The following is a 16,452-nucleotide window of genomic DNA, read 5'->3' on the forward strand; positions in this document are numbered from 1 at the left end:
GTACAGTGCTGTTTGAATTCCCTGCGGGTAACTGATGCCATTTTTCTATACAGATTTAGAGTTTGTTGACTGTTGCATGTAATGAGTCAGGGTTTGCAAAACATCTCACTTTAGAGAAAGATCTAAACCTGGAAAATGTTGGCAGATGGAGGCTTTTTCTGTGTCCTGGATGCCAGTCTGGACTCACCTATTCCTCAAGAAGAGGGTAACAGCAATTATGGGGGTTAATTAACTTGTTGGGGCGGATCCAGAAGCTGGATCAGTTTGAACTTGGCAGCTTGTGATGAAGACAATGATTTGGAAAATCCTTGCAATGAAAATATGACTTACCAAAAAAACATGGCTGACTCCCTTCCCTGAGGTAAACACCACTGCCAACATATTTAGGTGCCTAAATCTTTATTGTGTCAGGGGAGGCGGTGCTTATTTTTAAACACACAGTTTTGAAAATCTTGGCCTCCATGTTCATATTTATCTCCTCTCCTACACACACCTTTCCAATAGCTGCAAGGCTTCCTATCTGAAACATCTCTTTGAAAAGGCTGGTCTGTCTCTTTAGCTCTCCAATCCTGAGCTAGTCAGGATGGGCCCAGACACTGGTCTTCTACTAATCTCTTGATCCTCCTTTACTGTTTAAATGGAGGAGCTTTTGGTTTGAAACTGATGGCCATTACCTATGCTGTTCAAAATCTCTCTGAGGTTGGCACAGCTTTATTTTGGGGGGGTTGATTTTTGCTATTTAATGCCATCCACTACTCACGACATCTCATTTTAAGGCAATTCAGCATGTAGCACTGTTCACTCTATAAACAGCATCTGTTCTCAAATCTGTACAATACAGTGCAACGTGACTCATCTCAATCAAAGCCATTGCATTGTTCTTATTGATCTTTGAAAGCCCAATGTGGTTCCTTGATGGGAGTTGAGTGGGGAAGGTACCATGCAGAATTTATGCTGCTCTTGAACTCATCTTATACCTCATGCCTTCAAACCAATCCCAGGATTTTATTATGACCAAAAGATAGTTTGTTACAAAGGGCGGGGAAGGGATGAATCCATACCTTCAGGCACAATGATTTGTGTTCATCTCACTCCAATGAGTTGAGGAGTAGAGTCCTTGAGGGAGAGTTTGAAGCTGTACTCTGAAGTTGATTGATGGGTTTAGTGGATCAGGATTGCTTGGGAGCAGGAGAATTTATAGCCGTGCAGAAGTTAGAGTGGAAAACCCCAAAAGAACTCTTTATATTTTCACCCACAACTGGTACAGAATTCAGATCCCTGCTTCCTCTCCAGATTCATTTTACAAGTGTGTCTGGAGATGGAAAAACCAATCAGGCCCTGCATCGCCTACTTAAGCACCAAAGCTGCAGATGTGCTCAGAGATACAGACTTCAAACCCTGCCTCTTTGCTTCCTAGGGATCCTCTGTCAGGCCTGGCGTTAGAATAAGGGGCTGTTTTGCCAGTTGGTTCTGGTATGTTCTAATTTGCAGTGGACACCTGTTCCTTAATTATCACCATCCCTCGTCTGTCTCTTTGTTTCAGCTCTTACTGATGCATGAGCTAATCATCTTTTTTGAAAGGGGATTATGTGTAACAGTTTGAGCGTGTGTTAAGAGGTTAGTTGGGCGTGGATCTGTAATTTCAGTGGTGGTAGATTTGGCTCCTGTTTTGTTGGTGCTAGTACAAGTCTTTTCACCTGCATTTTCCACATGTGCATTGGGCTGTATTTGTATCTTTACTAGTATGATTGTCCCCATCTTTCTAGCCCTTAGAGGTTGCATTCTGCTTTGGGACTGAACGGCAGTCAGTGAAAAGCAGGCTGCTGATGGGATAGGGCAAGGGGAATTCAGGGAACATAACACAAAAAGGAAAAGGGCAGAGAAAAAATATCTAATTTCTGAAATACTTTTAATTCAATTGTATTAGACCTGAAAGTCCTTGATGTTTGTTTTTTGCTGTCTAAGACTTGTCAATTATATTTGAAATAATACATTCAGGAAGCACAAAAGATCTCATCTGAAGGATCTTGAAGCATTTCTTAAACCTGAATCCTCACCCACACACCTGTTGGCGTTCCTACTTTGCAAACGGGGAAACCAAGGCACAGGGGACAAGTGGTTTGCCCCAGGTGTCGCAACAAATCATTGATAGAGCTGGGAGTAGAAGCCAAGAGGCCTGAGCTCCCAGTCCTGGGAATTTTTTAAATTCCACTTCCTGCTTGGTTGGCGTGGAGAGCTCACATCTCATCTTCCCAGCTGACCATGGCAGCTCCAGGCACCAAATGGTCTCCTGCTTGGAGCACACTGGAGCTTCTGGATCTGATCGGCATTTGGGGAGAGATGGCTGTACAGTGCCTAAGGAACTTCGGTACGTACGGTCAAATTCCTCGTTTAATGGCAGAGAAGGACTATGAATGGGACATGCTGCAATGCCATCAGAAACCCATGGAATGACCAGACGGAAATCACTGCATCATGGGATATGGAGCCCTTCCCCACAATGCACTGCGATTCTCTCCACCTTCCCACAACTCCTGGTGGCAAGTTGCACAGTGGGATAGCTGCCCACAATGCACTGCTCTCACTGTTGATGCTAGAGCACCAGCTGTGGATGCTCTTCAGCGACACAGTGACTGCTTTGTGGACAGGCACAAATGTTGTCTGTACAATGCTTTTTGATCATCTCTGTAACTTGCGCTGACAAAACTTTCTAGTCTAGACAAGGCCTAAGGAAATGTAAGTCTTCTCAGTTAGTCCTGCTTTCTGCCAAGTGCCTGTGGGTATGTGAGGGGAAGCTGTAAGATACGCAGCAGATCCTGGTACTGCAATGTCCCTCACTTTAGCTTTTAGAGACCCCTCTGGCATCTGTCTGGTGGCTATGATTTAAGATTGCTGGATGCCTAATCAGGACACTTGCTGATGGTAGCTTTGTTGTCACACTCTGCAGGGAGAGTTCCTTAATAGCAAACTCACCAGGAAGCTCTTTATCTTCAAAGTTTTCAGTTCATGGGTGTGCTTTGCTTCTGTTACTTTCTGTTGTTAATGCTTCATTGTAGAAGTGTGAAAATGTAGCACATCAGGGACTAGTTTACCTGGAGCTGCTTCACCCTAGACAGTTGGCAAGTTCCATTGTTTTTCAGCCTAGCACACCTCAAGGCAAGCCCATCTATGTTAATTCAACCAGACTGGTCACAGCTACAGCTATCAAGACCCAAATTGAGCATGTACCCAGGCAGAGATTTAATATTTAATGTTCCGTAAAGTTACACTGGGAGTTTGTGCTAAAACTTGTCAGTAACAGCGAGCTGTAGAGGTGATAGCAAATGTCTGGAAGCCAAGAGGATCCTGAACTCTACTTCTGCCTGAGGCATATAGTCTGACATCAGGCAATTAATTTGTCCCCTCCTTGTGTCTCAGCCAATCCATCTTTAAAACTAACTGGTGAAGAAATCTTGGTGCCAAACAGAAGTTGTGCCTGAGCTAAGCTTTCTTCACTTCACTGGTTTTTGGCCTTATTAGCAAAATTCTTATTTTAACCTGATTCCTGTTTGTTTGTTTTATCTTTCCAGGCAGCATTTACTCTCCTACTGGGTCCTTTCACTTTTTTTAATGTCCAGAAGACCAAGTATCTGCAGATCATGACGTCCCTGATGAGATGGATAGGTGAGTCCATGAACTGCTGCAGTTTTAGCAAGCCCCCACCCTGCCACTCTGATGGAAACTGATTCACAGGTATTGTATATAAATGTTGGAGTAACTGTCATGGCCTGCACATCCTGCCCACTCAAAACTCTGAGTCAACCATAGATTTTTTTTTTTTTTTTAACCCAGCGTCCCCTTCATTTTAAGCACGGATTTTGTAAGTGAACGCTGGCTAAAATGGTACCTGGTTCCAAGTGCCTTGCCATTGGTGCATGGTATGCTACCTCAGAAACTTCTTAACTAACACAAGCTGTTTTCAATAGACACTCTGCCTTCTTCCCCAAGCCCCTGGTGTGTGTTATGATAGCTCACTAAAAAGCAAAACTTACCACAAAAGATTGTTTTCGGAGGAAGGTGTGGGGAGTTCTGCTTCTTGTGATCAGAGTGCCATCCATGTTGACCAGCTGTCCATCTCGCAACTGGAACACCAACACCTGGATTTTCCAGTGTCAAGGCAGGGGAGGATGGGCATTTTAGAGATGTTTCTGATTGATGAGGCTATTGGATTTTGTGGCATGGTGTGGTGGTTGCATCTTCATCATAGGGTCAATTTCTTCAGAGTCCAGGTCTTGGAAATAAATGGGATGAATCCATTCCATCAAGACATGGTTCATTGTGGCAGGAGGTGACTACTTTGATTTGTTCTTTGTAGTACTCATGTATTTAATGGAGAACCCATCCTGAATCTTGCTAGTCATCCAAGAACTTAATTGCATTTAATCTGGGCCTCATGTACATATTTCAGGAAGAGATTGCATACTTGAACAGTCTGTTTTGCCCAGGTTTATAATTCTGAGTGTTTATCTCAGTCCACTCCAGACCCAGATTAGATAACTGTTACCTATCATTAGCCCATGACGGAAAGGAAAAGTGACTTTCCCTAGTTCAGGCTGTGGGTTTTTTTCACCTGTTTGGTATCACCTCGGTAAGCAGTAAAGGCCAATTTCTGTTAGCCAAGTTCAAAGGCCTGTGATCCTGATCTGAAACCTCTAGCAGTACTTGAGGGGAACTGGATGAGAATATCTAAGGTGAGGTTTATTGGTGATGTTGCTTAGGGAAATGAAGCTCCCACGGCGGATAAGAGAGAGTAAGCTGCAGAATCTCAAATGGCGAGGGGTTTTAAATAATGAACACTGACTCAGTCTGGTGTGAAATCTCGAATGTCAGTGTCTCTCCTTTGTTGTCTGAGCACATGAAAGGTTTGAAAGGCCCGTGTCCCCAGAAGGAAGGGTTATCTCATTAAGGGGTATTAAAGGTAGCAAAAAATATAATTTCTTCTTAGTTCCCTGGCCCCTTTCCGATCATCTGGTCTCCTCTCTCTGCAAATGCATCAGTCAGACCTCAGCCAGTCTCCGTGACAGCCTGGCCCCTGCTACAAATGGCCTGCCATTGGTCTGTTCCTAGCCAGCTGTCTCCAGAATAGGGAGGGTGATCATTAAACCGTGGCCCATCTGCAGAGCCTGGTTTCTGTTTTCTTTCCTTGACAGAGGTAGTGTTTGGAGAGGTGCAGGGGAAACTAATGCTTTAGCCTGATTGATTCCCATGTCAGGCCGTTAAGGGATGTCTGCCCCAGATAATGATGTTTAATGGCCCTGGTGGTAGCTCGTTGGCTACTTATTGCAATGGATTCAATGAGTAATAGATTTATTAGACAAGAAGATTCTTAAAAGGAAGGTGGGTTTATACAGTAAATAGAGTAATACTCCTGCTGCAGGGCATGGGGTGAAGATGGATCCTGATGGTTTCAGTTCAGGCTGGTGATTCTCTTCCTCCTTTCCCCCCCACATCCCCCCGGTAGAGCGTGGGGTGGGAGCAGTGCCCCATGCTTTGTTTGGGCTTGGGGGGGGGGGGGTGATTCTGCTGCAGAGCTTGGGGAGAGGATGGAGTCCTGCACTTGGTTTGGGTTAGGCTCCTACAGCACAGCTTGTAGGGGAGGGGGAGCTGCACCATGCACTTGCAATTCTGAAGCAGTGCTTGAGGAAGGAGTGAGCCCCTGTGCTTGGTTTGGACTTCCTGGGGTGCTGATTGTGTCCTCCTGACATACTACGGCCAGGCACCGCTCCCCGTCTCTCTAGGATCGGTGACTGCCTTTCCTGGCCTTTTCTAGCAGGGTGATGGGGAAAGTATTTCTGGAACCCATCCTGAGCATCAGCGCCAAACTCTGCCACTCTACCGGGCTGGCTTTATGCAGTTAAGGGGACACATCTGCTTCTCCTCTTTGAGAAAGCGCTGTGTGCACTTCACCTCCCCTTTGAGATAAGCTGACCAAGCCAGCCCCTTTGGACAAGTGCGTGAACTTTGCACTAGCCTCAGCCACTCCTCTGTGCAACTGATCCATCTCTATGCTGTGTCCTTAGCAGTTGATACTGGCCTCTAATGCGAATGCTGCAGGAGATACACTTCACCCTTTCCCCCCACTCAGTAAAAGCCTGTGGATTTCCCAGCCGCAGTGGCTGACATCAGTCTGCACTGCCCCAGGTGTACTGAAGATTAAGATGACAGTAGCGGAAAGGTTGACTCTTGGCAGCGGAGAGGGAGAGAGAGCTGCATGGGAAGGTCGTCTCTTCTTGTGTTTGTAACGGTGTCATCCTTGCCTTTGAAAGTTATTTTCTCTCGTTCTCCCTCTGATCTAAGTGATAATCAAATGTCACTCGCCTCTTCGCAGAGCCACGTGCTCTTCGGAAGCAATACTTAGATTAACAAAGCCTACAGCGGTCATTTTTCTCCATGAGATGTAAAGACTTCATCTCGCCATGAAAAATAAGCTACCTTGAGAACACTAAAATCCGTGTCACGAAGAAAAATTGGTCCAGCGGTTCAGAGAATTCAGAGGACCAGCAATGCCTGGGGGTTGTTCCCCCTGGCTGGGCTACTGCAGCAGCAGTGGCATTCTTCCTTTTTTGGTGGGTGGAAGTTCTTTGTGTGCAGGTGAGGCAGACAAAGACTAAAGCACTCAGACAGCCAAGGGGCGTGGGGAATCCTTGAAATGATCTGAGGCTTGAAAGGACAAGTGCAATAACATTAGGGATACCAAACAGCTGGGAATCTGTTGATTGGGCTTGTTGGGCACATAGAACTCATCTGAAAACACAGACCAGCATGGAGAAGCACTTCCCTGTGTTAACAAGATAAGAGCAAGGAGGGCACACGTACGTTTTCGCAGGTGGGGTAGAATATGCAATGGATAAAGGCTCTGGTTACATGGAGACTTGAAAGCATGTTGCCACATCTTAAACACAGCTCTTCTTCCACAGTTGTAAGAGTTTCAGATCGCTGTGTACTGGGCTTATGAATATGAATAAAATAGTTAATACAACTATTTCAGGCCTTGTTTACCCTCATCGTTTTCAGAAAGTCTCCCAGAATTGGCCTAATACCAATGCTAGCAGTAGTGTAAACCAAGCTCAGATGTTTTTACCTGCTTGTCTAGTCCTGCTCTGAACAAGTTTAACAGTGGTTAAAAATCCCTTAGCCCAGTTTATACTAGTGTTCTCACTATTGCTAAGGCCAGTGAGTTGCCCTGACTCTAGATCAGCTCTCAGAGAATTTCTGCTCCACATAGATGCAGTCCCTAATAGACCAAGTAGGAAGCTAGTACGCTATGAGATGGCTACCTAAAAAGTTTCAATACATCATGAGGCCCTGTTGTGCTATAGAGATGGTTGTGGTATAACATGGCTCCTCTTTGCCAGTATACACAGAAAAATACATTTCTTTTCCCTTTCCATGCCATTGAGAAGCTGGAGGAACACCCAAAAGGGGCTGACTGAAAGAATCCCTCCATCGAACGCTACTCGGAGGGGAAACTTATTGGACTTGGCAATAGAGGGGCCATGCAAAGAGTGGCCCAACATAGACAGGAGTCTTGTACCCTTGTTTGTGCCCTAAGCGACATCTGACAGTGCAGAAGGATTCAGGATTATAATGTTTTAGTCTAGGTGTTTAATTGAGCTAAGCTGAAAACTTTATTTTCTAAGCCAGTTGTAGAAGAATGCATGCTGGCAAGATGAAAGTGTTCTAATATTTGAGTCACAGCCCTCTTCAAATATTGTTATTTTTACAGAGTACAACTGAGGGTCAAAACCTTGCTAGCTATAACATTGAAAGGTGTTTGTTGCTAGTAGGATACTAGTACAAATTCTCGCATTAGCTTGGCGAAGGATTCTCTACAGGTAATTTTGTTGTAACATCCTTTTCCCCTTTCCTATATTCATTCACCCCCAAAATAACGTAAAACTGTTGTAAAATTGTCAGAACAGTACAAGTAGACTGATCTCTAGCTGGGTTAAGACACTCTTGGAGTTGATCCTTTAACGCTGTTTGGTGTGCTCAGCTCTTGGAATAATGTTTTTACACCCTGGTCAAGGAAATTACCTTGAGAGATTTGATTTTTATCTGAAAAACCCAAAATATCCCAGAGAACTACTCTGCTCTTCATTCAATCTGTTCCTCCTCCTGTGTGTTGATAGAGGACAAAGGCTGCAAGAAGTGATTTTGGTTGGTCTCAGAGGCCCAATCATCCCCCCCCTCCCCCCCCCCAAAAAAAATTACAATCCTGCACTTGCAATTATCAATGACCTAAATAGTGCTCCAGCCCCCCATTTACACTGGAGCCATCAAGGAGGCAGTGGTCACAATGCGGTTGTGCCTTATCCCCATCCTCCTCAGCAATATTCCACATCCTCTCCTTGGTACTGTGTCTGGACTGTCTGGGGATCACAACGCACAGCTCAGAATCTGGCAAAGGCAGAAGGCTCTGAAGCCATGCAGGTGTTTCACCAGTGGGAACCATAGGGCATTCCAGTGCACAGAAGTGCTTTTCATTGTTGGATGATGGCTGTGTCCAGCAGTGTCATGGGAGGGATATGGATTAGGAAAGATAATGAAAGGACAGTGTTTAGTGGCCAGAAGCTCAGAAGCAAATACTATGCTATTGTGTATTAAGCAGCTAAACCGATTTAACTGCAGCCTGTTACAGCCTGAAACTCCCAGCTCTATGAGCAGAGACCACCAGCTTTGAAGACTGTGACAGCATGAATATTGCTGCTGTTATTGAATCATCACTGGCAAACGTTCCCAGACAGCTTTCACACAGGGGCAGTTACTGCAGGCTGTGCGCTGGGTGCCCCATTTGTAGTTATTAGAAAGTCTTGCGTTTTAATCAAGATCCATTTTGGAGAGGAATAAACTTCCTTCAGCTTTGGCTGTTGCTGGCTTGTGGGTGTTCTCTCCTATCTTTCCTTCCCCCCTTCCCTATGATGCTTTGTGGTGCATTCAGATCAGACCATTAGCACATCAGTTCTGGTCACTGTACTTTTTAAAGAGGGTCCATCACAATCATGTCCCAAATTCTGGAATTAAACTTGAGACCAATTAATTTTCTCCCCCTTTCTCTTTCCCTTTGCTGCCTCCTCCTTGACCTACTCCACCCCACACAGACACTCACTACCCAGCAATAGCTTTTGATACTCCGTTTCCACCTCCAGGCTCAGCAATAGAGATCCTTTCTGGATTTTTTTTCTGTTATTAGATAGGCACCTTAGAAATACCTTCGCTGAAGGATCTCAAATCACTTCAGGAACACTAAGTGATGAGGCCTCAGAACAGCCCTCTGAGGTAAATAAGTTTTAGCCCCTTGATTACAGGTATGAAAACTGAGGGTTAATTATCCTCCAGCGAATCAGTGGCAGAACCAAGAATGAACCCAGAATATGCGGTTCTAATCCCTAGCTGCTATCTCAATGCTTGCCATTGCTCCCCTCCCAAGTGCCAGGGCATTACTGTCGAGAACAATCTTTCATTGACTCGAGAGCGTGCACTAAGATCTCATAAGTTTTCCATCTTTCATTTCTATTATGTACGTTATTTTCTCATGGGCAGACTTGCCTCCTGCTAAATTTGCCCTGCCTACAGAAAGGTGCAGTGTCTTGTTAGCTTGCCTTCTTCCACTTTATTGCACTTTCATACGGGTGTGCATATTTGTATGTTTGCCTGTTTCCAGAATTTTAAGTAATTGAACAATAATACAAGCCTTGTTTGACCAGGACATAATTTCTCACCACCACCATCCTCTATCACCTCAAAGGCCAAGGCTTCTCTGAAGAAATATTTCCTATTGTAATTAGGTCCATAATACATTTGAAACCATGCTGGTGGGGTGCTAGCAGTATTTCGCAGACCAGTTTGGTGACAGAGGTGGTTGTTTCTGAGAACTCTTCTAGTCTCAAACCACACTGGAAACTAGCACAGCTGTCGGAAGAAGGAACAAAGCTGTGTTGCAGATAGAATCGGCTGATCTTGAAATAGCTTAACCTTTCCATTTCAGAACCTGCATCTGTCACTTTGACCTCCACTGTTTATTGTGGAACTGTCCATGTTAACCTTCACACACCTTAAAAGTTCCCTCTCCAGTCCTTGGGAACCATGGAATTTAGGAGGCCTATTTTGGGCTTGTTGTGGGGGGTGTTATTCTCCCCCTCCTCCCCCCAATCTGGAATTTAATGCCGGTGCAAGATGCCTGATTCACAACCCTGGAGACTGAAATCCTTTCTGTATCCACAGAACAGGTACAACTTGGGCAGCAAAAATAACCTCCCTTATGCTTTGAGGGCCGAGAGGGTAGGTCATTTTCCGTACCAGTTCAATCCCTTGGCATCTCCACTTTGACCACCCAGGGTGTAACAATTGTGATGGAGGCTGTTGCAGTGGACATCTGTCCACTGAGAATTAGTCCAAGATCATCTCCCCGAGACCATTGAACAAAGCTCAGATGTTGTGGTGACTCTTAGTCACTGCCATCTTGATTCACATTTAAACTGGCCAAGCTGGAGATGATTCAACCTAAAATCCTTGGGCAGTTGGCTATTTTTTTTTTTTTTTTTTTTTTTTAACACCAGTCATAGCAGATGGGGAAGAAGGGAAGCTGTAAGACTGATGTAGGGGTAGTGACAGTATCTGAAGTTTTATATTTTCAATCTCTTGCAAAGAGATTAGTTTGCCGCTGTACAGTCCTCTAGGCAGCTGCTCTTCTAGTGATTAAAAACAGAGCTTACTGTGACAGCTTAAGGAAGGACCAGTTAGACCTCTGCCCTCTTAGTCTCTTCTTACATCCACCATTGGGAGGGGGAAGGAGGAATTGAACTATAAAATCAGGACATTATATTGCAATTTTGATTGCCTTAAGGACACTGACGGATGTCGTTTTCACCAAGTCCTCCTGCTTTTCTCGGTTCCTTTTGGAATGGAGAAAGGCGCTTTAGGAGCCCTTGAGGATAAATAATTCACTAAGAGGAGAATATATTTATGAAGCGTTAGTTAAAAGGCCATGCTTCTCTGCTGCGCCTGCTTTTAGAGACATCTGAGGAACTCATTTCAGTGTTGTCTGTAGGGTGGGATGGGGTGAAATGGTGCCAGCCTGAGTGAAAGCGCCCGGATAGTTTCAGATGCAAATTGAGAGTGACACCCGCTGCTGGATGGAATTTAGGATCCTGCCAGCTGAGTTCATGTTCCTGAAAAGAACGTCCCAGCCAGTCAGGAGGAGATACAGCGATGGCTGCCTTGCCTGCGACTGGGTGCAGAGCCAGTTTGGAAAGCCCTGTGGAGGGCTGAGTAAGCTGGAGCAGATCACTACCACTTCCTCATTCTGTGAAGACATCCGGAATGATGACAGCCGTGCGCATTTGGGGATGGAGAGAGTGTAGACTAGCAGTGAGAGCAACTGTGCATTCCACCGAATCTGTAAAGATGCTTAATAAAGGGCATTATTTAGAGCAGAGATGCCAAACCACGGGCAAATGAAGTGACGCTTCATTGGATGGGGGCCCAGGAAAACCAGAGCAGGTGTGGTCGTTGAGCTTCAAGACAGATTCACTGGCCACAGATACTCTGCACTGCCCTAGTACCTCGAAGCACTGTTAACTGAACCTCACAATGACCCTATGAGGTGTGTGGGTATTATCCCCATTTTACAGAGTGATAAACCGTGACAGCAGTGAAATCGACGGTCCACAGTAACATTGAAAGTCAGTAGCAGAGCTGGAATTAGCTACCCAATGTAATGGGTTGAGGACACTCCTGCCTTAGGTGATTCAAGGAGAGTTGCAGAAGATAACTTTACATGTAATCTCCAGCGGAAGTGAACACACCTCCCTAACCAGTTTTCCTCTCCCATGTGTACAGATGGAGTAGTGATCATTTGATAAGTTCATGGAGGATAGGTCCATCAACGGCTATTAGCCAGGATGGGCAGGGATGCAAAACCATGCTCTGAAGTGTCTCTAGCCTCTGTTTGCTAGAAGCTGGGGTGGGTGATGGGATGGATCACTTGATGACCTGTTCTGTTCATTCCCTCTGAAGCACCTGGCATGGCCACTGTCAGAAGACAGGATACTGGGCTAGATGGACCATTGGTCTGACCCAGTATGGCCATTCTTATGTTCTTATGATAACACTAGGGTACAAAAAAAATGTTCTCCCCCTGAGATGGCCCTGGCACACAACATGTGTAGAACATGTCAGCTGATATGGGATCAGAGAGGGGAATGGCTCAACAGAGTTAATGGCGGGATTACAATTAGAGGAGGTTACTGTAAGTCTGCTTAGTTATCTTGTAGCAAGCTCTGCCATGATCAGGGAAGGAAGAAGCAGAGAGTCGGTGGTGATTTTCCAGCAGTAAAATGCTATCCTGGAGCTTTTGACAGCTAAAAGACTTGGTTCATTTAAAAAAAATAATTTGTTTTTGTGAAAGTCTCTGCATCTGGCCCAGAGCCAGGGCAGCAGTAATCTCTGGCAGGATGGTAGGGGGTATTAGTGAAAGCTGACGGCATGAGTGGAATGTCAGGATGATCCGTTCCAGAGGGGTAGCTGTGTTAGTCTGTATACAGCAAAAGCAACGAGGGTTCTGTGGCACTTTAAAGACTAACAAATTTAATTTTAGCAGGCATAAGCTTTCGTGAGGGTGATCAGTGTTGCAGATGAGATCACACTCCACGTTGTTTGATCTTGAGAAGCACATCATATCATTGCACTTTTGCTGCCTGTGTGAGCTACAGTCCCATGTAGAGGACTGAGCCTCAGACTTCAAACTAGTGAAATAACTGTCATCCTCTAGCCGAAGTGCTGCTTTACCTCGTATGAATTGTCCATGCTGATGTCATGAGCCCTTCTTACTGCTCTGTAACTTTCTCTAGACCCAAAAGCTCTTCCTTCCCCCTCCCAGTCCAGTATCTGTAAAACACTCTCCCAGAGGCAGATACACCTTCCCTCAATGGCTCTGATGCCTTTTCCTCACAAGCACAGGTTTCCACCTGTATCCTATACAAGCCCTCATGTCTCCCCAGAAATAGGGACACTCCTGCCCGTGTTGTGCTTTCAACACTCCCCCATCACACAGGTCAAAGATTCTCAACAGCCGGCATGACTGATAATAGTGAGCCATCTTAACAGCTTACATCTCCCGTACAACTCTAGCACCTTCTGCTCCCAAAGGAACTCAATGGGTTTTAACCACACAGAGCACTGCTGAAAGGCTGCCACCTCCTCAGGTGAAGGGAAATAGCAAGGTGAATAAGAACATAAGAATAGCCATACTTGGTCAGACTAATGGTCTGTTTAGCCCGGTATCCTGTCTTCTGACAGTGACCATGCAAGGTGCTTCAGAGGGAATGAACAGAACAGGTCATCATCAAGTGATCCATCCCGTTGCCCATTCCTAGCTTCTGGCAAACAGTGATCCCTGCCTATCTGGCTAATAGCCATTGATGGACCTAGCCTCCATGAACTTACCTAGTTCTTTTTTGAACCCTGTTATAGTCTTGGCCTTCACAACATCCTCTGGCAAGGAGTTCCCCAGGTGGACTGTGCATTCTGTGAAGAAATACTACCTTTTATTGGTTTTAAACCTGCTGCCTATTAATTTCATTTGGTGACCCCTAGTTTCTGTGTTATGAAAAGGAGTGAATAACACTTCCTTATTTACTTTCTCCACACCAGCCATGATTTTATAGACATCTATCAAATCCCCCTCTCCCTTCTCCCCTCCCCCCCAGTCATCTCTTTTCGTAGTTGAAAAGTCCCAGTCTTATTAATCTCTCCTCATATGGAAACTTTTCCATACCCTCAATCATTTTTGTTACCCTTGTCTGTAACTTTTCCAATTCCAATATATCTTTTTTGAGGTGGGATGACCAGATCTGCATGCAGGGTTCAAGATGTGGACATACCATGGATTTATAAAGAGGCAATACAATATTTTCTATCTTATTATCTATCCCTTTCCTAATGATTCCTAACATTGTTAGCTTTTTTTGACTGCCACTGCCCATTAAGTGGATGTTTTCAGAGAACTATCCACCATGATTTCAAGATCTTTCTTGAGTGGTAATAGCTAATTTAGATCCCACCATTTTATATGCATAGTTGGGATTATGTTTTCTAATGTGCATTACTTTGCATTTATCAATATTGAATTTCATCTACCATTTTGTTGCCTGGTCACCCAGTTTTGTGAGTTTCCTTTGTAACTCTTCACAGTCTGCTTTGCACTTAACTATCTTGAGTAGTTTTGTATCATCTGCAAATTTTGCCACCTCACTGTTTACCCCTTTTCCCAGATCCTTTATGAATCTGTTGAGCAGCACTGGTCCCAGTACAGACCCCTGGGACGCACCACTATTTACCTCTCTCCATTCTGAAAACTGACCATTTATTCCTACCCTTTGTTTCCTATCTTTTAACCAGTCACTGCCCTCTATGGCAATGAGTAAGCTACAATATTGGGTAAAGACCCCATGGCAAATCTTTATCTTTCCAAAAAGTACCATCGGGATTATTAATGTCCACACACAGCAGACAGGGCTTCTGGTTTTTAAGATCTCCTTCAAAAGAAACATACAGTAAGCTATGTGCAACTCAACTATTCAACTTCAGAATGGTGAGGTGTCTCGAACCTTGGCTTGCCAGTGTGTCTAGGTGTTTCAGACCTGATGCTTAGACAAGTTAGCCATCCTCTGCTTTTGTTGTTTGCTTACCTCTCACTTCTGAGCTGGAATGGGATCGAACCCCTCCAAACTCCAGTGCTTGCCTGCTGCCACCAAGTCTTTTCAGACCACCCAGCAGCCGTGGGGCTTCCAGCCAGCGCACTCTCATTCTGCATAAAATGATGTGATTTGGATTGGCAAGGGTCCAGGAGATCACTATGGTAGACGAGTTAGACAAAACCACCTCCTTTTTCTCCCTGAATCATCTCCAAAGGGAACTAGTCCAGGGAGATTATGCACACTCCTCTCCTCTTTCCCCCTTCAGTGCCACCTCCCTCCCAGAATCCATCAGACTGCTTTGTCTATGAGATGGGAAGCGAGTGGTGTGCATTGCGAGAGGGTGATTCATTATCATTATCCTCTGGCATATTGATTCTGTGCTTCGAGAGGAAAGCTCTGTCACACCATCAGCCAGCACTGATGGATGGCTCTGCTGCAGATGTGTCAAAGCTGGAACAGTGTGCCTGCTTCAACAAACGGCTCTAAATGGGCACACGGGGGGGGCAATGAGGCATGGGACCTCCATTTAGAGCAAGATGGGGTGGCAGCATTTCACACCCAGCGCTGCTCCGGTTCATTAGAAGGGATGACATCTAGAGCAAGAGCATGTCTGCGGAGCCTGGCAATGCTCATTTAGTGTTAATCATGGTTTGCAGGCCGAGGGAATGGATGTGATGGGAGAGGGCACAGCTGAGGAGCTGCAGCAAACAGATGCAGTTATCCACCTCTCTCGAGCTGTTTGTATCCCCATTGCCTTCTCTGTTCTGCTAAGGGGCTAATGCCAGCTGAAAATAGAAACCGAGGTTGCACTCCAAAGTGTGACGCCTTACTGCTGGTCTGCAGCTAGCTGCCCCTACCACCTGCGCAGCTCCCCAAGATCATTAAGACGTTCCTCCTTGGAAGTGCCCGAGGACGGCACAGTGTTTGGAGTCACCGTTCAACATGAAGCCCGGTCTGCTACGCTGGCTCTTGGCTCCTGTCCGTGCATTATGGAGGACCTGCCCAGGCTGAGAGTCTTTAGCACAGCACCTTTCAGCTCATCACCAGAGACCTGGATTGACTGTGAGAGCAAATGCTTCTCTGATCAGGAAATGCTCCTGCCACCTGGCACCAGTGAGCCTTAACTTTGCAGCATGGGCCTAGCTAGTTAAATTCTTTCTGATCAGTGCGATTGACAGCAAATCTGCCTATGTTTCATCCTCTTGCCCAGTGCACATCTCGACTGTGACCTTCCAGTTTCCTTCTGCATCAGGCTGATCTGGAGGCCAGGATGCAACTTCTCTACTTCCCAGGCAAAATTTTCTCTCCAAAACTCTTCTAAAAAGAGTGCCTCTCTGACATCAGGTCCTGCCAAGTGGAGCTGCCCCAATGGGCTACAGGAAAAGATGAAGTCAGAAAATCATTCTGGAGCACGGTATCGGGGGCAACAGCTCTGGTGGGGCTGCTTTACTGGTACAGGGCAGATATTGGGGAGGGGTGGGCTATCAGGGTGCCTTTTCAGGCTTTATATAGCCTTATGAAAGTACCAGTGAAATTGGATTCTTGGAAGGATTCACGGCAGATCCAAGCTGTGATTTCCTTATTTTATTTTTTTATTATGAATGTTGAAAGCCTTCCTTGGCAAATAAGTAAAATTAAAGCACTCCAGGCACCCGTCTCCAGGACACACTGCCTCAGTCATCCAATATTCATAATGAGTTTAATGGCAAAACGG

The 16,452-nt window shown here is 45.4% G+C and overlaps 1 protein-coding gene across 4 annotated transcripts in view; it reads left to right on the top strand.

The window, feature by feature from the left end:
• Nucleotides 1–16,452, top strand: part of TMEM104 (transmembrane protein 104) — a 61,390-nt gene that overhangs the window by 33,957 nt on the left and 10,981 nt on the right. For all 4 annotated transcript variants that reach the window (XM_067547504.1, XM_067547508.1, XM_067547507.1 and 1 more), the window contains exon 9: nt 3,570–3,663. In XM_067547504.1, the coding sequence (XP_067403605.1) occupies nt 3,570–3,663 (94 nt within the window). The remainder of the gene's footprint in view (nt 1–3,569; nt 3,664–16,452) is intronic.

This window comes from Emydura macquarii, unplaced genomic scaffold, assembly GCF_026122565.2.
Source record: "Emydura macquarii macquarii isolate MOO-44397 ecotype Brisbane River unplaced genomic scaffold, CSIRO-AGI_Emac_v2 contig_1230, whole genome shotgun sequence".
NCBI classification, from domain to species: Eukaryota; Metazoa; Chordata; order Testudines; family Chelidae; genus Emydura; species Emydura macquarii.